The 25915-nt window shown below is 39.9% G+C and overlaps 1 protein-coding gene across 2 annotated transcripts in view; it reads right to left on the reverse strand.

Annotated features, from left to right (window-relative positions):
• ccbe1 (collagen and calcium binding EGF domains 1) overlaps positions 1-17717 on the reverse strand; it is a 31295-nt gene extending 13578 nt beyond the window's left edge. Inside the window, exons 1-2 of one of the 2 annotated variants that reach the window (XM_076758447.1) lie at positions 17499-17717; positions 17333-17413 (exon numbers count right to left, since the gene is read on the reverse strand). In XM_076758447.1, the coding sequence (XP_076614562.1) occupies positions 17333-17413; positions 17499-17602 (185 nt within the window). In that variant the 5' untranslated portion in view covers positions 17603-17717. The remainder of the gene's footprint in view (positions 1-17332; positions 17414-17498) is intronic. The other variant, XM_076758448.1, reaches the window with a different exon arrangement.
• Between the last annotated feature and the right edge of the window lie 8198 nt (positions 17718-25915).

Raw genomic sequence — 25915 nt, forward strand, 5'->3', positions numbered from 1 at the left:
TAATGTTTTCCCATGGTGAGGGCCAAGTTAACTCTGAAAGAAGTAACTCCTTTGATAAATGCAGTGTGTGAGTGAACTCCAGCCTCTGCTAGAGCACACCGACACGTGAATCGAGGAGGATATAATTCTTTCCAAACAGCTTTGTCTATATTTAAACAGCTGTCTGAGTCAATACCTGGCATTGATTCCCAAAAACCTATTTAACAGTCCACCTCAGCTCCGCTCGCACTATTTGAACAACAGAAACAGCTTAGATCTAAATCACTCTCCACAGTGACACACTAGGGGACAGAATAATGGTTATCCAAAATATTAAGCATGGGTAAGACCATGCTGAGGGATGACGCACAGGGCCCTTAGCACCTTTCATAACAACAGCTAAGAATACAATTCTGTGCAAGCTTGTTAGCTGCTCACGTACTTCATGCAAATTGGCAAACAAATTCAAAACACATGTGGGTTTCATTCATATTCATGAGTGAAAGAGCAAGGGGGAAAGCTATGTCAAACACTTTTCTACAAGAATATCAATGAGCAGCGTTTGCCAAGTCACATGCTAACACACACAAAGACACAATACCAGCTTTGTGACTGACATTTAATTTGAGCCACACAACACTGTGAGTCCTGCACTTGTTCAGAATGACGGGACATCACAGATTGTTTTGCCACCTGCGCCTTTTTTCACCTAAAGGTTATTTCATTTTGTCAGTGATCCATATCATTTTACAGGCCCCCCTGAAATCTAGACATAGATTAGTCTGACCTCAGTTACCCGAGGTGAACCATAAGCACTCTAATTACCTTATAAACAATGGACCTCCCCTGAACCAACATGGTGGACCAGCCTGGCCTGGCTTTGTCTTGTAATGAAACACACTGATTGACACTGACACACAAGTTAACGTGGAAGCAACTACAGCAGCAGTAAGTGCACTTACTATGAATATTGTACATGCAGCTTCACATGAGAGGCCCCCTTCATCAAAACCCTGCACCCCTCTTCTCTCTGACAGGGATAACAATTACAAAACTAAAGGGTATCACACACACAAACATACACAGCTGTGACACAACACATGCAGACTGCACAGTGGAGGCTTATTTGTCCAGCATTGCTGCCAGTGATATACAATAACATGTCTGCATTCCACTCAAGAGAGCATGCTTGTCAAAGTAGAGGACACAACCGCTGTGCTCACACTAATTAGCCTGCTCATGCTGAATGGTGTGGATTAAGAAGTAGTAATAGTAAATATAGGGATTTTCCTGATACCAGACAATAGTAGGCTATAATGGGAAACAGAAAGACACACATACCTGTCAAAAAAGATGGCAAAATTACTGAAATAATCATGATTTGCTGTCCAAGAGTTGCTCCTCATTCCGAGTTCAAATCCAAAAACTAGTGTCTATGGACTCTGATTATTTGCCTCATGTTTCTCACTCTCTGCATTATTGCAATTAATATATGCCAGCCACCTTAGACTTAATCCCAGGATCAAGAAGCTGCATCTTTTTCCCCTGGAAAATCGTAGCCTCTACAAGATGTCTTTATTAACAAAACCATTGTCTCTCCTGAGTCTTAGTCATCTGACCTTTGTGCAAAACCTACAACAAATGTACAACCCATTCAGTATGTTTGTACAAAACCATCTGCTCATCAGACGCTTCCTCATCAACAACTGTACCCAAGTTGTTTTTCAACCTTCAGTCTCTTGTCATAAACTGCAGCGCTTCCCTCCAGCTCCTTCAGCACATCCAGATGCAGTCTCCCCACTGAGTTATTCCTCTCTTTTTAGCTGCTAATTTCAAATCCAAAACCCTGCTGCTGGCATTCTAGACTAATCGTAATCCAAAACACAACTGTTCATCTTTTCATGTATTCTGCAGATATACTGCAGACTTCTGAACTGTGCTCTAGCAGGCTCCACTCACTCTCAACCTCAGACAGCAGGATCACTCATTAACCTCTGTTGTAGACTCAAAGTCAGATGTTCAAGGGCTGCCCTCATATGTCACCTTACATCACAGCTCACTCTGCTGTCAAAAAACCCCCTGAATAGTAGTTCTGGAGCTACACTCAGTAGCTGCTTTTCAGTTATCAGTAACATTTTGTCCTTATCTTGAAGAAATCCAGAGCTGAATTGTGAATATAAATGATAGGCATGTGAGACATATGTGTGTGCTTTGCCGTTTGGCTGCCGGTCTAAGGAATGCTTCATGTTTAGAAATGTGGAGTGGGACTAAATGACACATTTTTCTTTGCACGAAAAAACCCTTTTTGTTCTTGTGGTGTTTTCTAAGCGGCTAAGCTATATTGCCATTTGCAGTCACACACTCGCACTCGAATAGAAGTATCAGTCAGTTCTTAAAGGTTATTGGTTGTTCATTGAATGTTGGTTGCACAAGTAAAAAACTGTGAGCTCTGTGTTATTGATAACCATATATATAAGGCAATTTAAATGCTTTCACTGTCATATAAACCGTCTCACTTATGCTTAGAAACACATGCAGACAAACACAGGCATTTTAACACACAAACACAAACACAACATCAGTGTCCCTCTCTGGAGCTTTAGTGCCACCAAAGAGTAATATAAACAAATGAAGGAAGGTTTGCACTGCACTTTGTAAGGCCTCTTAGTTTGGACATTTGTTCTGGAGGCTCACATTATGTCATTTACAAATAAAGCTCCAGCATGTCAAAATGTGTCTACTTCTGTAGGCACTAACTGATCGTCATGACAAACAGGAGATTAAGTTAAGCACACATTAGCTATTCTAGATCTAGACAAAACAATAGCATATTAAGAGGGACATTTACGTCTTCTGCAAGTGACATATCCCAAAAAACAACGCCAGAGGAGAAAGGGTTTATAGGAACACATAAAAAAACAAAGTACAGAGAGTACATCTTCAGAATGCCTGGATACCTTTGTGTTTTCCAAACCCCCAGACTGAAACAAAAAAGAAAAAAAAAAAAAAAAAAACTCTTGGAAAGGTCATTTATTCTGCTAAAAATATAACACTCTGAAAAGGAAGGAATCAGACATCAGGGACTGTTGCAGACCACAATTTTTTCTATACTGGCAGACTTTTAGTCGTGATTCTTAATGCACAAACATTCCTCTTTCAAATGTGTTGCTGTTACTTCAGCTCTGCTAGATTATGTCATTTTATTGTGAGCAATTATAATGTAATTACAGACCATTGTTTGGAGATGCCATAAATGGCAAACGATGTTGGAGAATGTGTTTTTCCACAAGCTAATATCTGTCTGTTGGAGGAAGGCCATTGCAGACAGCAGTTGTAGCATTACAACCCCAAAGCACTTTGCAGTATAACTCAGCATGGAGACTAAAGGGACATTTCATAGACTGAGGGTCCAACAACAACTCAGCTGTTGAAGAGCTTCATGAAAGTACTGAAATTTATGAGAAGGGTGCAATGGGCTAGTTGTTACTGGCACAATACCTTTACAACACAAATAAAATTTGTTTAAAATTTAACAGTATCTGGTGGGATATTTAGGGACTTTAAGCACTCATTAATGTGCAAAAGTAATTTTTGCAGAGCAAATATTCCCCACTTGCACCCATGTACAACATTCTGTTGTTTACATGCACCTTAGTGTTTCCCCACCACTTTCTATTTAAGGAACCACTTGGAAAAACTAGATATTTGTAAGCTCAATTTATTCATTTCTGGCCAATATGGGACAGAAGAACTCCAGGATAAGCTGCCAGACACACGGTCCTGAAATCACATTATAAAACTGTTTTGGCTAACACGTTAGAAAACAATAACCTACTTCCACATCCAACGGGCACACAGCATCAACCCATTGGAATCCATAAAACCAAAACTGTGAGCTTAATGAGGCTAAAATGCTCAACAGAGCTGAACATGTGACATGTTTTTAGGCCTGGGAAAGAAATCCTAATGCACATGTAGATGATAATGTGGTAAATGAAATGCAGGGAGGAAGCCACAAACAAAGGAACTGGAAGGGAAAATAACATTACAGAGGCAAGATGGTATTAGGAGAATAAAGACTGGCCAGACTGGGACATGGGATATCACTTCTTATGTAAAATAGAAATGCTTTAGTTGGCCTTTTACATGACAACTATCCTTTTGAATAAAATCCACTGTCTTTCATTTAAAATGAATTTCTCTCTGCCGTGCTGTTTCTATTTGTATCCAGGGTGAGTGTGTACAGTATGTGTCTGCCCAGAGAAATGACGGCGGCCCATTTGATCACTAACATGGTACATTAACATAACCTATTGGTTAATGACTGTTTGAACTCTGTTTTCACAGCCCGTGACAGTCACACAGATTTGGTACAATGCGCCTTGGTAAGGCCCCTCACTTTTAAAAAAACAAGCAGTCTGGTTTGAAAATTGTGCAAATGCATCGCTCAATTTAATGTCACTAATTCAAAACTCTGCTTTTAATTCTTTCCCTTTTGTTTTCATTTCCTCTCTTGTGACACAAACGTTAAAGGCGATGCCTGGTAACTGTGAAAAAAAGTAGGAAAATATGCTGTCAGAGTATGCAGCAACACAATTCAGTCACACGTTAAAGGGTACTGTAGCTACTAGTCATACAAGTCTGTCATACTGTCAGTCCATTAAAAGAATCGTTCAACATTTTATCGGTCTACCAGCACCTCTAAAACTCAGTGGTTAACATGTTTTATCTCATTTATTTAATCCATACAAACACAAGCAGTATAAAGAACATGTTTTTCTTTTTACCTTTGGACAGAGCCAGGCTAGCTGTTTCCTTGTTCCAGCTTTTATGCTCTGCTAAACTAAGCGCCTCCTGACTCCAGCTTCATTTTTATAGTGCATCCATGAGACCCTTCTCACCTAACTCTCAGCAATAAAGCAAATGATCTTATTCATGTGATTAGAAGCTCTGCTCTGCTCAGAGACTAACAGTGACTGCATCATGGCTTGGGTGTGAGGTTCACAACAGTGTACCTACATTAACAACCCATATCAAAAACAGGAAATGTGGTCCTGCCTGCCTGACTAAGATGCAGCCACAGTGGGAAAAATTACTTTTTGTAAAACATGGCAAGTGAACAATGGCAACTTTCTGTGAGCCTGAAAAGGGTCACTTGAAATAAAGACCATTCTCCATATTAGATTGGCTGTTAGCAGCTACACTGGCCATGTGCAGCACTCCTGCTGTGCTGGCCTCTGAACATAATCCAACAAAACTGTCAGTTTTTCAATGAGAGTCATTGCAGAAAAGCACTTCAGCTTCGCTAAGCTTTGGCAGACAGCTGGAGCAAAAACACTATCAGTCGGTTATAACAGAGGCAGCCTGATCCTCTGCCTCTCTTTTTTGCGTATCCTCAGTGGTGTAGCAGGCTCAAGCAAATCGGATTTGACTCTGACCACATGTTATAAAACGTGAAGTAATCCATAATGAAATCTATCAGCTTTTATGTCACATTTTGAGTTGAGAAACTCAAATTTTCATTTATATAAGCTTTCACTTAAAAAGCTGAGGACAAGTGCAGAGGTGTGTGTGATGTCTCTGATACTGACACTTCAGGAAATTATACAGAGCACGGCTGTCTGTGGCCTGTTACAGGAAACCGCCATCAGCCCTTCCATGTGTTTCTAACTCAAACCATTCTACTGGACACAAGCCAGATATTACCGATCCCCTTCAAACACTGAGGTTACTGTGAAAGTGTGCAACTTCCACTTCAGGGAAATGTTGAAAGAATCTTGAAGTGATTTTAACTAATTTAATTCATTTGTTATATGAAAAAATCTGCTACAATATAAACACCACAATACGAATAGCAATACTGCACAAATGATGCAAAAAATTTGGGGAAAAAAATTGATCTTATGAAATCTGGGCCCTGAAGAACTGGTCCTCTGAGAGGTGAACTAACATCAACAGTAGTTTATGACAGAATGAGAATGACAGTAAGGTTGACTTAATCAATATTCATGAAGATTTAGATGCAAATTTAGATGTACAAAGCAAATGATCTCAAGACCTTTCAGTAGCTGGAGCTGGTCTACCATGTCACTACGCCCTCTAGATGATTTAACAACAAATATCAAACTACAATGCATTCAAGCACCTTGACGATGAGGCCCTAGACTGGTATGTGAGAGAGAAATCAATGCAGTTTGTTTGCTGAGGAACTAGAAAACTAGAAATATTTTACGAAGATAAAGTCTTAAAATATGATGACAAACATTCAAAGTTTCATCTGAAAATCTCAATAGCAGAGAGATCCCATGTGTGCCTACAAGTTTTGCCAACAGCCAGATAGACTGCCATGAAATTTCATACAGGTTTTAATGTCCCCCTGAGGATGAACTGGAATAACTTTGGTGATCACCTTACTTTCATTGAGCAACATCGTTCAGTCAAAATTTTAATGTGTCATTCAGCAAAGTGACTCTAAACTGTAACTACAGACAGACATGCATTAAATGCAGCATATCTGATATAAACCTTGTCCCGTAGTGTCATGGCCCGAGGTTATTATGTCTACATGTGAGGTAGTTACTGTATTATATTTCTCCTTTTATCAGTTTCATATGTTCTCAGGTATGGTAACTGAGATCTGTAGTGTGTGACATATGTTAGCCCAGTTGAAGCACTGTATTTTTCATAGTATTTTAATGCTTACAAGCAGTGAAACTAAATATTTTGTTCAGGGACTGCATGTCCAAACTCAACTCAGACTATAATTTAAAATGATGCTTATTAATGTGCGCATTTCCTTACGAATTAAACATTTCTGTCTGTCCTGAATAGAGAGAAGTAGGTGAAGAAGGTGAGAAGGGAAGACATGTCTGAGTGATTTAAGCAGACTGGCATGATGTAACTCTACAACTGCAGTAAAACACTGTGTTCACAGTGGGACAAATACACTGTTGGTAGTGGGAGTGGTGAATACTGTTAAACTGAATTACAGCTGACTCACAAATATTGAAATTCAGCAGCATACAAGCAAAATTCTCAATGGAAAGGTTAACATCTGTGCTGCCAAAGCCCCCAAAACATGAAGCCACTTTTCCAAACGGTGTTATTAACACTGAATGCTGCAGCTGTTTACAATTTAACATGACTGGTGTATGTTGGTGTATTGAAGGTGATTTCCTCTGGCTGGCTGCTGTCCTTCAGGACTGATAAATTAGCAGCTTCTTCTTCTCACTAATGGGAGAATAAATTAAGGCTTCAAGTGGCTCAACGATGAATAACAATTAGCTATGAAAAAAAGCACACAGAGTTTAAACACATCCCCAATTAGCTGATTAACTTCTAGAAATTCCTGCATTGTACAAGTACTGTTTTTTATGCAAAGCACTGCTATATTATTATTTTAATCTTTTTTCTTGATCGAATGTAATAACATGCTGAACACAACTAACACTGTCGTAGATACACCGAGCAGACGCATGGAGGCAGAAAAACTACAGCTTGTGGTTTATATATCACTACATCTCTTAACCATCATGAAACCACAGCACGACCAAAGCGTGACCACACAATAGTTCTCCATGTGAAGAAACAGATGGGTGAATGAGCATCAGCCAGAAGCAACAAGAGTGGCATTTAAGAAACCAAAGTCTTAAAGAAAAAAATGTTGATTTATGCATCAGAGAAGGAAAAATGCTTGTGATCCGAAAATGTTAAGTTGAATGCGAAACAGACCAAACATGGTCTCAAAGATGACCAAATAAATAACATACCACCATTTAGCATGTATTTAAAACTCATATTTAAGCTCAGCACATGTACACAGCGTTTCATGATGTGACCACCAGCACTGATTCATATACAAACACAGATTTCTTACACCTGTTTCTATGTTAATGCACATTATAGCGTTTGAAATAACACTGAAATTATACTAGAGGTGAAAAGACGCCAGGTGGATGTCCTGTGGTTACATATTTCACTTACAGTAGACATTCAGCAGGTAACTTCCATCAGCCCACACCCTTTACTGTGCAGTGCTGAGGTATGTGCACACTGGGTCAGAATCATCCAAACAACAAACTATTCTGATAAAACAACGTCAGGCTTTAGAGGACATTATGAAGCAAGAACTCTGAAAGTCAGGGTCTTTCTGGTAAAGGCATGTTTTGTATTACAGTCTGCTTTCAAATGAAAACAGATGGAAAAACACATTTTGAAGGGACCGAGCCAAATTACTCTCTGCCCAGTAATACTGAAAATGTTTAAATGATGAAGTCTGATTAGAATCTGAAAAGTGACATGTTTCTGAATTACTAACAGAAACATTTATTGATTTGTTATGGTGTTTGAGGTTTTGGGTAAAAAAGAAATGAACTTAGTTATGAACGCCTACTGTATGTACATTTGTGACACACCACTTTAATTCAGGAAGTGCACTAACGACATAAGAAAGGAGAGAGAGAGGATGTTTGCTGCCGCTTATGTTCTCCGCTCGTCACTAAGGATTGCTCCTTAACACTACCATGTCCTCCCCTGCTCTCACTATGATAACTCCACTGTATCTTCCTCAGTACTTTCAAGGAACAGGATGGGGATTCGTCCTTCACCTAATAAGGCATATCAACACTTCAGCTGAACCGTTGACAAGGCTATGGCTTAATCAGCTCTGTTACAGCTAATCTAAAACAGAATAATAAAGACGTGCTATTAAAATGTTTTGTTAAATATCACCACCTATGGGAGCAAAGATGAATGACGAATGTTAATCACAACTCAAAAAACTTTCCTCCACCTCTCACTCACATCAACTACGACCGTGACATCTTCCAACACCACACAAATATATTAATGACAGGATCCGCAGAAATTACTCAGTTGGCTCAACTTCTAGAACAATATTATTCAAAATGTGTTGCAAACTGCAACACCATTAAAATGACACACTGGGTGCGTGTGCTTTGAATTATTAACATCACCAAAAACAGTATTTCTATTGGACAGAAACACAAACTAAAGTGACCAAAAATTGATGCGTCTGAGCGCAGGCATCTGTGGAAAAACAAAAGATAATCGTAAATAAAGTTGATGTACAAAAACAGTCCTTCTCTTCTGTTAAGTAAATCTACTCTCTGCATGACAGGAACATAAAAGTTTTCTTTTTAAAGAGCTGATATTCTTAAGCCCCATGTATTTTCACTGCATTACAAAGTCCTTCAAAGGTGCTTCGCAACATCTTTCACACCAGGAACATAAATTACACCACTTTCTCTCTGATGCATGACAGATGACCCAGTCAGTGCAAAACATGAAACTACACTAACCTGGATTCATATTTTTCTTGGCAATCATTAGGTTGAAATTTAATAACATTTAATAATGCTTGAAGCATCTGCGTGATGCGGCACAGCAATAAAAATACAGGTTTGTCTTGTTAACTCAGTTTGAAACAGTAACAAAGAATGAGCAAGGCCTTTTGGAAGTAATGATGGACCACCACGATTCCAAAAAAGATCTGACTGTGTGTAAAACACGAGTAAAAACAAAATGCAATCAGCTGCAGTCTAACACACAAAGTGCCCTTGAGCCCATGCAATAATCTCCTTTATCCAATCATGTGTTCACAAAGTGGTGAACCTCGCTCCATCCTCGCTTGTGAATGACTGAACCTTTCAAAGATGCCCCTTTCATACCCAATCATGATACTATCACCTGTTACCAATGAACCTGTTTACCTGTGGAATGTTCCGAACAGGTGTTTTTGGAGCATTCCACAACTGTCCCAGTCTTTAGTTGCTCCTGTCCCACCTTCTTTGAAACGTGTTGATGCCATCAAACTCAGAATAAGCAGAAATTTACAAAAATCAATGACGCTGATTAGGGAAAACATTTAGTATACTGTCTTTGTACTGTCTTCAATTGAATATGTGTCAAAAAAGGATTAGCAAATTACCACATTCTGTTTATGTTTTACACATGTCCCAACTTGTGCTTCAAATGAGGTCTACAGGCCCAGAACTGAATGTGGGTGTAATTATCCACCTGTGCAGGGTATTTAATGAAGTGGGACATGCACATGAGCTCACAGGCAGATAATCAATCAAAAGTCTGAAGGAGCAAAAACAACCAAACAATCAAGTAATGCACACAATAACCTGATTGTTGCAATTTCCGCTGTAGGCAACAACTGGCACAATTAAAGCCCTTTATAAAAAGTAAACTTGTTCAACTTGACTTTAATTTTAATGATCATGAATGAAGGTGAGAGAGACAGCAGAAGTGTCGCACGGTATCGTTGAAAACCTGACTCATGCTCTCACTGAAATGCATGGATCGTGGGTTATTGCCGTAGTTTAATAGCCGACAAGCTGCTTACATGAAATCGTATTCAAAACAGCCTGTTGACTTACAAGTGGAAAAGCTCCAGGTGTACCAGATGATTGTGGACAAAGTTACAGAAACTAAGCTTGGTGGTTATATGGGGCCTTAGGGGCTCCAGGGTTTTCCTACTGACCTACTGAAATGATAATACACTGGGAAAAGGACAATGTCCTCCCAAGAAATATGGCAGTATCAGTTGTTTCAACAGGTGTCCCAAGACCAAAATATGTTCATGTTGAAGTGACATCTCTCTGTGGCAGCCTTTGCACTAATTGTGGCTCTTGTCCAAATGGGTCAACAAACATGGGACCACAGGAGACCAACAGTCAGTCAGCTTTCTTTTAACCACCAAACTATTTCTTGATTTTGAACAAGTAGTTTTTGTCTTAACCATCATGACGAAGGTCCCCCCAACCTTAGTGAACTCGTAATTTTATCCCAAACCATGCTCTTCCCCTAACTCCGACCAAGTGCATGCCTAAACTGAACCAAACCTTAACTGTGGCCTTGTTAAATCTTAAAACAGATTTATTTTTCCCACAGTGATTTGTAACTGTTTTGCAAGGCCCAGACAAATGCTGTTGTCCTGTCAAAAAAGGCGCCATATCAGAAAACTCATATGTTCTAAGTTATTTAAATCAGACAGACTGGCCTTAATCCGACAACTGACCTTCTCCTCTGTGTCCTTTAGATCCTTTCAACATTCAACTGTGTGGGAGCCGTCACTAAAGAGCCACGCCAAATGTTACAGTCTCTGTAATACAGCAGTCTACTTCAGTTAACAGGCCACATATCCTCTTTCTGAATATTGACTGAAAACAGATGTTGATGTCTTTTCTTTGACAGCACATTATGTATCATTTCAGGGATTAGGATTATGATAAATTATGGGATATCGGACCACATTTTTATGGTTGTGTCAGTTATTTAGCACATATATTCAGCAGTTTGTAAAACCAAGAGTTTATTGCCCTTGGACATTAGAGTTGCTTGTGTAACGTAAGGGTGTACATTAGACCATAAACTTTCACTCTGACCTTTTTTTTTTTTTTTTTTTTACTCAGTATACAGTATTAAAATGTGAAATGAGACACAGTGCCAGGCACTGCAAATCATTTCAGGCATTTTTGATTGGCATGATTCTCAGCAATGTTATCTGATTCAGCATCTACTGAGGTTAATGCCGGTAAACTCTGTTTCACTCGAAGGGCTGTTGAGAAACTGCTTGGACTTATTCCATGCTCCTTCCTCAGTCAACTTTTTTACTTTATCATGATGCATTTTTGTCTTTTCAACTACAAAACTGAAATAGCTTATAATACTGTCATTCCCAAAAATAATTTGTGGTTTAAAGCAAATCTAAAAATGCTTTCTTAGTAATTCCAGATGTGGTTTCAATAAATCAAAAATATGCCTACTTTGGCACACAGCCTCCATGTTTTTGGAAACCTTTAAATGGAAACCTCTTGAACATTGTTTATGAAGGAACAACAGCTATAGCAAGTGTATTATTGGTTCATTATTTTGCTTTAGTGCTACCTTCCTCAATCTTTGGACATGAGCTCTGCTGCTGCTGTTTTTTCTGTACAAACAAGAAGGCAAGACTTGACAAGTATTCTTATAAACTCTACTAACTGGTTCTCTGACGCATATTCAGTAGCATACATGACGTGGATGATAATTGGGTTTGTAACTAATAAAAAACACATCAATAGAGAATGTCTGAGACTGAGAGTAATCATTTTAAATTGCCTAATATTTTCCAATTCTCTCATGTGCAGTCCCAAGTTTTCCAGGGGAGGGTTTTCATTCTTTCATCCAATAATCACTGTGCTTTATGACTACTCATACTGTAACAGTGTGTGTGTAATCTCACCTGGAACCTCAGTCTGAGCATTCATTCAAATGATGGAAAAATTAAGTTTATCATCTATTTAAAGGATTCCAACCTTTCAAATAACTACTTTGTACACTGGATGTGTTCCCGTGTGTGTGTGCGTGTGTGTGTGTGTTCTGTGTTTAGTAACATTATGACATGGGGGCTTTCCTCAGTTACATCTTTTTTCCACTAAGAAATTCTCCTGAAAGATGCTACTTGTATGCTGTACTGTTGTCATTAATCTAGACTAATTTTCAGTGCAGGACATTTATATGTGTATCAGAAATGTAATAGCCCAAAAACATAACTAATTGGGGCCTGCTGAACTCTTTAAGTCGTGTCATAAGAAATCCTTCATGGAGCTAAGATCACTGGAGGGCTGACAATATGGCAGCAAAGAACCCCCAAGTGTATTTCTCGTGTTGAAAGCTATTTGAATTGGGAGGGGAACAGAAGTCCAACTGAGAGCATTATTCCAAGGTACAGAATAAATCTAAATGTGATGTGAAAACCAGACTTGAAAACTAAGGACACAGAAAGGGCTCGAAACCTTGTTGCCAAATTGAATAATCAGACTGAAGTGATCATTTTACTGGAACTGAGCTGTACCCCCGCTGGGTTCGAATCTTCATCACAATATAAATCAATTACTCATTTTGCAATCAGTGGAAAATGTAATTCTTTTTGACACATTTCTGGGCCATTTGTTTTGATAGAATACAGTGTGTAAAAGGAGTAAGGACAAATGAGCGATATGAGACAGACCTCTAAAAAATTCCAATAAATGCCTTTGGAATTAATGGATGGGGACATTTAAGGGACATAAACAATGCTGTTTGGATCAGCCAAGTGCATGAGAAGTACCATGGCTATCATGTCTCACAGGGGGGCTGAAGAAATGTTATCCTCAGTTTCCTCGCTGCGTAAACCAGAGTTTCCCCTGAATTCCAGAGCAGAGGAGGAGGGAGCAAAGGAGGGGTGATCGCAACAAAATGCTCAGTACCACCAGAATTATTTGGAAAAATAACAAAGCAACAATTACACATGCCACACATCAATTATGTGTAACTGTTGCAGCTGGAGAGTGGAAAGACTCATAGTGCCTGTGTTCTGCTTCTTTTCCAGGGAAGCATTTCCTTTACAGAGTAGGTAAGGCCAACATCACATGCACGATAAATCAAGCCAATGTAATCACTGTTTCAAGTACCCTCTTGTCACCTAAGAAAGGTTTTAAACAAAGAATATTAATGTCTAATGTCTCCACGCTGATGGTTAACAGATTGGGTCTGGCTCTCATCTTGGATTTTCAGAGAAGTGCTTACTCTCAGCAGATGAAGAAACATCTCAACACCTCACATCCACAAACTTTAATGTGCTTGATTGAGCGGCATAATAAAATAATGAATCTTAAGTACATAACCCTACACCTTTTCATAAAGATCTGTTCTGTCACTCTCTACTGCCAACTGATTAAGTGATTCAGCCTAGAGTAGTTCATGAAAGCTCAAAGATTTGCTCTTTTCCCTGGGGGGTCTGTCTCACAAAGCAGGATTATGAAGTTAGCTGGATAACTGCTGAGTAAAACCTGAAAGTCCTGCAAATCTGCAACATGGACTTATGCTCAGTGTTTTTGTCAAGTCAGTAACCGTGCTTTGTGACACAAACCACTGAAAGAAGATTTGGTGGGCACACACACTGATGGGTTTATGTTTTCAACAGCAGTAACAGTGGTTTGGAAAAAAATTCACTGTGAGCATAAAGAGGATGATTAGCACGACCAGTAATAACCACAAGGGCTAAACCAACAAGGAAAAGATACTCACCATCAGCAACAAAAACAGAAAACCTATGACAAAGATAAGCCATGTTCCTGGCAATACTGATTACAAACAGCACAAAAATGCAACAGCAGTGACCGATTAGTACTAAAGATTTTGCCAAATTGGAGCAAACAGCTCACACCTTATCAGTTTAATCAAACCCTCCTTTGGTTTTTATTAAATAATTTCTGCTGCAATCACAAGCATTCATAATTTAAGTGCAACTTCTGGAACAAAAGCCCTGCACAAAATTTCACGTCTCAATATGAGCCAAGCATATTTAACCCAACAGCCCGTAAAAATACAAATGTAAGCATTTACTTTGAAGCCTGAAAATACTGAATGCTGAGACACTAGTCCATGAATACAAATAACAGAATTCAAATATAACAATCTCCATATTAAAAAAACCAAGAGACAGCGAGAAAAGAATGTGCCCTGACAGTGAGACAGATATGGTCAGAGTCAACTGAGGCCCTGGTACTTCTCTTGTACTGTGACATATGCTCTCTGGGTCTTTGGCGTCTCCCCTTGTGCTCTTTCACAATATGATAGATGAATGTTAAACTGTGCACACAGTGGAATGCCATGGCTAAAGGAGGCCTGTTTCAAAATTCCTTCATGTGGTCCTCTCCTCTCCTCTAGACCTACAGATGACTTGAATTTCATTAGAAATAACCTTATTTGCTATGTTGCCATGAGGCAGATGAAGTGGTCGATGCTACATTTAAATTTGTGTGTTAAATATGAAGCTAGAGCTTGCAGCTTAACTTATAATGAAGACTGGAAACACCTAGCCTGGCTCGGTCCAAATGTAACATAATCCAGCTGCCAGCACCCCTAAAAATCAGCAATTAAGACGTTATATGTAATTTGATTAATTCGCACAAAACAAACTGTTAAATAAAAATCTGTCCTGTTACGGGGCATGTGTACAACACTGTTTCTTGCAGTGACTTCCTGGAGTCTTGGCTAGTTGCCTGGCAGCTGCTCCTACTGTACAGACATGCGAGTGGCATCAATCCTCTCATATAACTCCTGGAAAGAAAGCAAATAAGTATATTCCAAAACCTATTTAAAAAAGCAACACAAATAAGTGTAATGTCTTCATGTTCATATGTGCAGTTATCTGTTCGTAACTTGCTACCTGGTTATAAAATACATTCTCAAATTCACCAAATAAGAATGAAATTGTCAAAAGCAAAATTCCGGGCAATGATCACATTAATGAAACTAATGAAACTAACCTTGATCACAATCCCTACATCCACCCTATCAAGGAACTGCTCATGCCACATGCATTTTAAGCTTTTGCAAAATGATGCCCATCTTATATCTGCAGCTTCACACATTGTTGTGCAAAAATAAAACTGATGTATAAAAAACAATAGAGCAAACGTGGGACCCTTAGCTTATTGGAGTTCCATGCTATAGCATCAAACTGTGTGTCCAAGCAACAACTTTTACTCAAATAGTTCTTGTAAAAGTGTTAAAAAAAAACCTGTTAATTACAGTAACAAAATGTTCCGAGATATGCAGAGACACTGATACTCTACAGAGTGCTTAATGAATGCCAGAAGCTTACATTTTCCTTTTGCAACTACATCTTGCCAACTTAAATCTCTCGGTTCCCTTTGAACTACATCTTATTCATGCCAAGGCGCAATTGCACTGGTCTATGACTTCATTTTGAAAAAAACAGATGCAGCATGCAAAAGTCACATTCACCTTTTCAAAATCAGATCATTAATCTCAATATCTGGCACTATAATAAAACTTTTCAAGTAACCATCACAGGGCTGATGGGCAGTAATCAGCTCACACTATGCAGGTGAACTGAAGTGCACCCAGGACACATTATCTTGGCTCTTAGCTGAAACAGTTCTTCTTCTTTAAATAAACACTATGGGAAACAACTGTGGCTGCAGCCAATCACCATAAACCAACATAATTATGTTAAGAATGTGTTTGAGATTTGAAGATCAAACAGGATGTCACTGTGTGCTTGAACCATGGCCAGCAGTATGTCAAGTGATGCAGAGATGAGACCTTACAAAGTCTATTTGGAAGACTTCTCAAACAGGATATTCAACAATCTGGTATTTCTTTAGCTCTCAACATGCTTCCCAGAAGAGGACATACAGAAATAGATTTGCTATGAATCACACAAAATGTTTGAAATTTGTTCTCTGAATAATTTGTATGATTTGGTTTCCAGAGCAACAGTGCACCCATTTCATCAGCCTGAATCACAATATGCCTCAAAAAAAAAAAAGAGCATTGCATTCCTGCAAAGTGGCGCTTGAGTATTTATCAGCTGTCCATGAAGTGCATTTTAAAGGAGCACTGTAAGGAGTGTGGGGTGTTGGAGAGTAGCATCTGTGTATCTCTTTCCCTTAGTCAGACTTTGTTGCTGTAAACTATATTGTGTTTGTCACGTGCGTCTAATGTGTAAATCATGCACTTTTCATCAAAGTAATGAACTGGTCTTAAGGGAGTTTGACAGCAGGTATTTGAATAGATTTTTGACTGAAATACCTCTTTAAAATCAGTAGTTACATGTTTTTTCACTTGGCCTGTGAGGTGGCCCCTTGCAGTGAAGACAGATTAGGTTCTCACAACTTAATCCGTAGCCTCTCACAGGAGTTTTGCTGCGAGGCACTTCCACTGTGTCCACTGTGTCTGTGAACTGTCATAATTAAAGCCAGTGTCCGAGCATCACGGGCCAATCAGGAGGCTTGTGGATATTTAGAATGCTATGATCCTTTTAGTTTGCAAAAGGATGATTATGAGAATTTTTGCCCCATCTATGCCCCAAAATCCCTTCATTCCAACACATTTGATAGATCTTCATAAAATAACCTAACCTCAACTTGTGTAAAACCTCTGACTGACAGTAGTTTCATTGAAAATAATACTCAAATCACATGCATGGCAAGAAGGAACACTGGAGGATGCTGAATCGTCTATTGATTAATGTTTTACAGCTATAAGCAGCCTCGGAAATAAGAGTTTGTGATTTCCACTTATATATATCTTTCAGTGCTTCACAAGGCAGAACTGTGCCCAGTGTCATAAAAAGTAGAATTATTTTCCATTTCACTTACTTTTCAGCCGAGCATCATTTAAACAACATTAGAGCTACATTTTACATTCACTTTCATAGGCACAAACCTCACTGGATTGCAGTTTTAGGATTTCCCTGTATTACAGTCCTTTTCAGTGGGACAAAAGCACAATCTGAACAGCATCCAACCACATGAACACGTCACTGTACCTGTAACACGTCGTAACTTCTCCAGTCGACTTCACGCAGGGGTACTTAGTGGTAGAGACGTTATTTTCAGAGCACTCTCCACTGTGAAAGAAAACACATAGAGGCAAAGTTAGCGTTTTTCTCTCATCTCATATAAGAAGTCCTGCTGTCACTTGACATGTCCTACCCGTCACTGGCATCCTCTTCTTGGAAGGACCAAAGCAAACCTCCTGAGAAGTACATGCAGGTGACGGCGAGCAGAAGCGGACTGCTGTTGTGGCTCAACATCATCTCATCGGTCCAGTCACCTGGGTGCTGTCAGTAATCCACACTTTTAATGATTACCCCCGCACTGCCACAACTTGAAGTGGTGTGTAGCACAACGGCAGACCCTCCCACTCCCCCCGTGCATCTGAGAAGCTAACTGAATGAACCGCTGTCACTACGGAGGCTAGCTTAACGGTAACGTCCCCTCCTCTCTACTTTTGACAGAAACCGAATGAACCGGGATATTTTTTTTTAACTTTTTCATCCTCAAATATGCCTTTTTTTCGGTAAGAAGTTAACCGGCTCATAAGCATACCTTTCATTTCACGGTTTATCTTCGACGAAAACTTTGGTAACTGATACTAACTTAGCACTAACGCTTAACCCCGTCAGTCACGCACACAAGCGCGAGCGCATGAGCACGCGCACACACACATATACGTTATGCGCTACGTGCGTCATGACGTGTGCGTCTTTGCTACCACCGCGCGGCTGTTACTGAAACAACAACGACTGAATAATGAATAAAGTACTTCAGTAATTAGGCGACATAAACGCATATTCACCAATTAGAAGTCTATTAATCTCTGTGTTCGAGTTAATCTGACACGTAAGTGGACGCTCATGAAAGCAACACATTAAAAATGCATCAGCAATATGAGCACAAATACATTTTAGGTAATTCGTTTATTGTACCTCTGTTTGAAGTTGTCGGCGTAAATTATTCATAAATTGGTTTAACGAGAGTTCCTAAAATATTAAAGGTGCATGAACACAAGAAGTCCAGAGGAGTACTACTCAGCCTGTGAAACCAGTCGTTCAGCTCATTTTGTGGAGCTTTCCAAAGTTTAAATTAATAACCTTGCCTGTCATCAAGGTTAATGGACGGTTTAATGAAAGACATTATGCATTATGACAAGTGAAGGATTGTATACATGATTTTAGAGCTTCATCCACGTCAGCATATCTCTGCTTCAGTTTTTTTTTTTAAATTTGTCTCTCACAAGTCCAGCAAAGTTTTAGGAAGTGCAATCCCAAATCCCTGTAGCACTAGTAAAAATTTAAGTTGGATTTACTCAGTTAAATATGATGAAAAATTGCAAAGTATTTACAAAATATTCCAAATTTGAATGAATTTCAGTCTATCACTTAACCAATGATGATGTTTTCAGAACATGCAGGTTTCAACTAAACAAACAAACAAACAAACAAACAAACAAACTGTTTACTAGTTAGGATAATGTCAACAAGGAGAACCCATAAGTCAAATAAGTTTGGGGCCTTTACATACATTCACTCAACCCAAACCACTGCCTCAAATGTTCCAGAGGGCAGCTTTTCTGTATTTTCTTGATAAGCAAAGCAGATTATGGTTTTCATTTACTGTGTCAGAACACTGGGGATTTATGCTGCAAAATTTCAGCCAAGTCATCACAAACAAAGCTGAACAGCATGTTGAAAGAGACAAGCAGATTTGTGAATTAATTGAGCATTGAGGAAAAAATGTCAGCTAAAGCACTGCGGGACAAGCACGATAGGTTTGTAGCCTGGGGCCTGGTGGTATAATGTGCACTACATTATATCGTGTGTTAACATTTGTAAGATTAAAACTCAAGCATCAAACCAAAAACTCTAAAATTCTAATATTTTGCCAGCGTATGAGTTATTAGCTGTTCATTGACATTTTGTTCTCATTGCTGCAGCACATGGTGTAATAATTCAAAAGCCTCATTCATTTCAACAGACCAATGTCATGAATTCAAAAAACATAAATTGAAATTTGAGTCCAACAATGGTGGAATAAGTATTCAACTTTAGTAAAAGTTGCAATAATACAGTTAAAATAACAATTACTTGTAACCTTCCTGCCTTCAAAAATGCAATTAATTGCATGAGTAGCAAAATGTATCAGAAGTAAAAGTCAAGTCAAAGGCAGGGTCAAGTGACCTAAGGGAGTTTATGAGAAACTAATATGCTGGCGACTTTTGTTCTGAATGACTTTGACCTCTGTGTGACCTCTACCAGCAGGCCTGACCTGAGCACAAACACTGTCCACTGGCACCTGCAAGAACCCAAGAGTTCTTCTGTTTCTCAGGAATGCAGTGTGGCATTACAGGGAGTTGGATAGCAGAGCCACTGAGGAGCCTGTAAAGGATATCCCAGTGAAACAAGAGGACTGTGGTGTCACTTACAGCCACCATGGTACCTTTTCAATCTGTGAGGTCAGTCAGGTATGATTCAACTTTATTCAGAAATATGACATTAGTCAGAACGTCTCTTCAAGTGAGACATAATACAAGATTTCCTATTACAATCATTTTTTTCCCTATAGAATGTAGAATATCATGGCTCTTGTAGCCTCACAGGAGAAAAAAGACACCTTGAGTCTGCTTCAAAGGGCCTGCTCAAGCATGACCATTTCAGTCCAAGTGAAAGCACTGTTTCACCGCTCTCCTCGCGTCATTACAACGGAGCCTCTGTGGCACAGCAGCCGTCTGCTGGTGCAGTTCAGCTTCCAGCCACTTGATGGCCCTTTCAACCAAGAGATCCACCCCCCCCCCCATCCCTCTTTCGCCACTATCGTCATCATTGCCCACAAAATGGATGACAGCTTTTAGAAATACCAGGGTGCGTCACGACTCTGAGGTGCACATGCTGTGCCATTTATGTTCCACCTGTTTTGATGCCTCAGCAGCCCGAGAGGCAGAGAAGGATCATGCCTGCAACAGCACAAGTAGCCAATTAATGTTGCAGGCTGATACAGTATCAAAGCTACAGGGCTAATACCATCACTGTAATATCTGGCAACATCTTCTGCCTTAGAGGTAGGAAATAATTATCTGGGACTCTTTTGCCATGTCATCAATCTCCAGAAACAACAAAGGAAGCATTTTTCACCCTTTGCTCTCTACTTCATTGTCTCAAATGAATGACTGTTTTGTTATGCAGTCTAAGTTTGCAGGTAGTTAAAGCCTGTAGGCCGGGACTGTTGGCATCCTCACTTTAATCAGCTCTCTGTTTATGTGTTCCTCTGGTCGCTCTCACTTTATGTTTCCTTTTCTCTCTTTTCACCCAAATCAGTATCGGCACTGTTGATGCGAGCTGGGTGTTTCCCACAGGCGGACCATTTTGTTTTTCACTTAACAGTGCCACACCAAGTGCAACTCTTATCCTTATCTGCACAGCTTCGACAGAGAAACAATGTGCACCATCAAGAGAGCAAATGGACCCGAAATTAAATCAGATGAATGAAAAGTGATGGGAGGGGAAAGGACACAGGTGCTGGAGGTTTATATGGGAACAAACAAAAGGCAGTAAAGACTAAAACTGTCTGTGACGAGACTTGGTTGTTTCTCTTGATTAAGGAGTTGCCCTGGAGATCTCTGCTAGAGGCACAACTGGAGAAAGGTGGAGCAGAACTACACTGCCAATCTAAGATGTGATGGTTTTAGGGATTGTATTGGACCAAACAGGCTCAGTTTGGCTGTTTGACAAGAGAGAATCTGAAAAACAAGTTCTGGTACGCTGACAAGCTGTCCAGTGAGAATATGTGCCATGGAAACAAATTCACTCGCTTGCAGGTTGCTGACATTAACCTTTTCGTGCTTAATGGATGCTTCATAATACACGGCTGCAGCAGTAGACTACACATAATATAATCTTTTATCCTCTAAATGCTCTCTCACACATGGGGTGGTAAGGAGAATATTGCAGGGAATGAGCACCCCACTGTCAAAACTCCTCTCTCTCTGTCTTTCTCTCTTTTCACAGTGCAGCACTGCAGTGCTTCTCTGCACATGCCCAGACAGACGGCGAGAGAGCCACAGCAAGTTTGAGCTCACTAGAAACATTAACAGGCTGCATCGCAGACACATCCGTGCACTCCTTACCTGCAGTGATTGCATTAGGAACAGAAGTCTCGTTCAGCGCAGGTGACAGTGAATTCCTGGATGACAGTTTGAAAGGTTAAAAAGCATCGACGAGGACGCGTTCGCTGTCACGAGAGTCGAACCTGTGACGTTCTTTGTACAGGGCTTCATTTTATCTCAAGGTCACTCAGCCTCCCACAAGCTTTTTAAACAAACTGCTCAGTGCAGAATGAATACAGTCAGTGCAGCTGAATATACAGCATCATGCTACCTCTCTTTAGCCAATAATTACAGTAATTAATCTTCAATTACTGTCTTTACTACAATGCTTTAGCTTAATACTACATTTATTTCTCTCCGTATCATACTATCATGCTCTTTGTTAACTGTCTTTTTTTTTTTTAACTGTTCCTCAGTGTGGTTCCTTTTCATGTATATTTCATCAAATAACTAAGCTACCCCTGCTACACAGCAAGCTACATTAAGCCATTACTAATGCGATCTGAGAATAAAGCTAGCTAGTTGTCTGGTGGATCACACTTTAATGTAAGGTACACATATTTCACCATTAACTACTTATTGACATGCATATCAGTAGCAATGGTGAATATGTGCACCTTAATATAAATTGCTATTGTCTGATGTTCAAACAGTGGCTTGGTAACTCCAATGACCAGGTTGTTCATTTGCAGGTCTGGAAAATCAATAGATATCAATTTGCACATGATACAGTGATTATTGTTTTGATCACCAAAACAAAGTGTCGTGTGTGTGGACGAGTTGGTTAACTGGTGTCATACCAGCTGTATTTATCTCTTTAATAAGGAAACTAAGAAAACAGTGTTTGATTTCAGATCGAGCAGAAGGATGCACCAACAAGTAGCTATTAATGGTGACTGTATATAAGTTGAATTTAAACATCTAGGGACAGCAAATGATAAAAACTGTCATGGGATTTAAGCACAGGTGTTATTTACAGCAGAGGATTATAATGATTGCTTCATGAGGAAGCCTCAGCAGTCTAGACAGACATGTACTGCTTCTCTTTTATTGTTAATTTGAGGAGAGGGTCCAGACTTTCTGCTTTGTTGCTTGGCATTTCTCACCACCTGTAGTTACCAGGAACAAACCATAGACTGTATACCACATGGGCAAAGAGGTGGAGCATGGGTGGAGCTGAGGCGGGCAGAATTAAGCCTGGTTGCTGAAATCCAGTGGCTAGCTGTCACTCAAAGCAGCCACACCTTTAATTATGCATAACTGTGAGCCTTATTCTAAGAGTTATACCAAAATTCACCCCCTACAGTCGTCATGAACATGGGAATTATGTGTAGAGACCAAAAGTGTTTTTGTACAGGCTGGTCTGTGGGGACTGGCTCACTTTTGTAGCCAGCTCCAAGTGGCCATTTGTGGAATTGCAGTTTTTTTTTTCTAGCACAGCTCTGTTAAACAAATCCTGGTGATGTGAGGCATTTAGCTGAATTCTTGATTGTTGGTGATTTTGTTGTGGAGCACTTTTTTAGTCAATGTCTGCCTTTCATTGGAATGCCTTTTCTGGATTGGTTGTATTTGTCTGACAGTTGCCACAGGCACAAAGAGAACCTCTGAAAGCACAGTAAATGAAAAATAGCTGATTTACAGACAAAAAGCAAATCAGTGCAAGTAAAGCACAACCATCATCATTCTGGATCTGTCTCCTCCACTGTCGTTGCAGTGAGTTAATAGAGTTTTCTTCCTGCCATCTCAGTGAGAATGAGTTCCTCCACCATGTCATTGTGACTCTCTGACTCTATCTCGCTCTCACTTGCACCAGCTGTTCAAAGGTTCACTGCTGAGTCACACGAGGTGCAAAGAGATATGTGAGGAAGTCTTGCTGTAAACATGCCTGGTCACACAGAAGCCACCCTGGAAAGGCAGAAGCTACATATATACAGGGAAGATGATGATTGTCCTAAAAAAAAAAAAATGTTAATTTATTCACATTTATTAAAATCCTACAAGTTCAATCTTACAGATTCACGGTGGAAACACTCGAAATCTGGACTGAGCCATTCAAAGCACTTCCCTCTCGTCTATTACCACAGTACACAAAAAACGTTAGCAAATACTATGAGACTGGGATTTACTTTTGCTACAGTACACACCACTGCACGTGTCCCTCCAGTGGTGCTGCGATCAATAAATAAAACCTCGGTGCAGTGTCCTTGGGATGGCCACAATTCAAGGCCCCTACCTGCCATTATGTCTCTCCCCCTCCTCTGGATCTTCCAGCTCAGTGTTACCTCCCACCTCTAAAACACACACATGCGCGCACACACATGCACGGTCCACTGCGTCCCTCCTTGAATTCATCCTTCCCCTTCATCCTCCGATCAGATCCTCATGGTAGCTGATGAAGGGACGTATTAGTCCATTTCCACTGGCCTTTGTGATAAAAGGGAAGTTATAGATTAAGTTACGAGTGAAGTGGACGTAAATGCCTGACAAGACCGTTGGCGGTTCTCATGTCAGTTGGATGGTTTAATTTCTTTAGACGTGGAGAACGTGCTGCACATTTCGTAATCTGGATGCACTGAAACATACAGCCAGCGAACAGATGGTTGGACTGTGGCAACCCATGCAGGAAAAATGGGAGTAAGAAGAGATCCTCTCTTTCTCTCAGAAAGGCTCAAATCTAAAATAATGCATGAGGATTTCACCAAAATGTGATCTATGTGAAAACAAAGCTATCATGTAAGAGTACTTTTAAGGCAAAGTTTATGTTGTAGTAATCATCACAGCTATTACTTCAGATGGTGACAAATGAGCTTCCTTCCTCATATTCTCCTCTATATCTTCGCACTGTATTCTCATGGCCTGCTTTTCTCAACTCTCAGTGTCTCAGGTCTGGTAATTTGGCTCATCATCATCTGAATTAGTTCTGAAGCATTAGGCTGATTGGCCCTGGGTATGAGTGAATTTATGGCCCAGTTGTGGCAACATGCACCAGCACACCGAGCCATATTGTTTAGCTCGCAAGCTATTATCGTGCCCATTCGTTTCCTTTCGCTGTCACGGGATATTAGAGTTTGCAGCGGTGAGGGCCGTCGCTGATTTTCCACTCTAGCAGTGGTTGCTTCGAGACTAAATTTAGGTGTTTTTGTGTGAGCTGAGCTAAACACAGTGGATTGTTTTGATTTGTCCACGTGAGTGTGGGGTGGGTCTAACGTTGACTTGCATGTACAGTTCGGTGTAGACACAATGCAGAGGGGCACCTTTCACTGACACAGTGATCCTTCCTGGCAAGCTGTAAACACAAAGGTGAGGATATCGCCTCTGGATGGGTTTCTTCCCTGTCTGTCTTTATTTCTCATGCGCTGCTTTTACTGAACCAGACACCTACTGTAGGAATGCATTGTGTCTCCCACCAATCGTATACTGCCAGTGGGGTTGTTTATATTTTTATATTTTCTGTATGTATGCATGCGTGCATGATAACTGCAGTACACAGAGGTGTTAAGAGAATTTGTGCTTCGGTTTGAGGTATACTTAACCCAGTGGTTCTCAAGCTTGTTTTTTTGGCATGCCCCCTTCAGAAGCCAAAAAAAGTTCACGCCCCCACCCCTCAATTTTTATCAATCACTAGTAATGACAGTGGAAGCATCTGATAAAAAAGGATTCAAGCTGAATTTCGGTGAAATGAAGGTTAGCACGATAGCATCAGCAAACTCTTATTTATTTTCCCTACAGAAATCGTATTCATTAAACTATTTTTCCCTTGATCATCCATGGCCCTCCTGCCCCCTGAAGGGAGCTCACCCCCGGTTTGTGAACTACTGACAAAATACAGAAATGACCATAAAGCAAGTACTGAACTTCAATTGGGTATTTCAATTTTACGCTACTACTATACTTCACTACATTTTGGAGGGAAATATTTATTATAGATTAAGCTACCCAGGAGCATATACAGTGTCTGAAATTAGCCCCACCTGTATCAGCTGCAACATTAGTGAGCCTTACACATTATAATGCATTGCAAATCATAACCAAGAAATATAATACATATTTTCTGAAATGTGCCATTTGTGCCATCCACTGTACTTTAGACAGCCGCTAATGGCTGCACCTTTTTTTTGTTGCCACGTGTCTAAAAAAATAAGAGCAACTTCACATTAGTCTTTATTTTCTGGGTGCTAAGCTCCATCTGCCTTTAAAATGGTGCACCACTCTACAGTATGCGTCCACTCTAGCTTTGCTTTTAGGCTTGATTGCTGAGGCGCTGTGCAAAAAACGTGTCCTTCCACAACCTGTACACCTAAAAATGTTTCCTTTGTGGCATTTTCTCCCTTTTTTCATGAAATGTTTGTGCGAGAAATGTTGATAAAAGCAAAAGACATCACAGGACTGCTTGTGAAGAAAGCTTGAAATCTCAGCAGAAACAGTGTGAAAAGCTATTATCAGTGACAATTTCAAACCCCCAATAATG

The sequence above is a fragment of the Chaetodon auriga genome, chromosome 19 (assembly GCF_051107435.1).
Source record: "Chaetodon auriga isolate fChaAug3 chromosome 19, fChaAug3.hap1, whole genome shotgun sequence".
NCBI lineage: Eukaryota > Metazoa > Chordata > Actinopteri > Chaetodontiformes > Chaetodontidae > Chaetodon > Chaetodon auriga.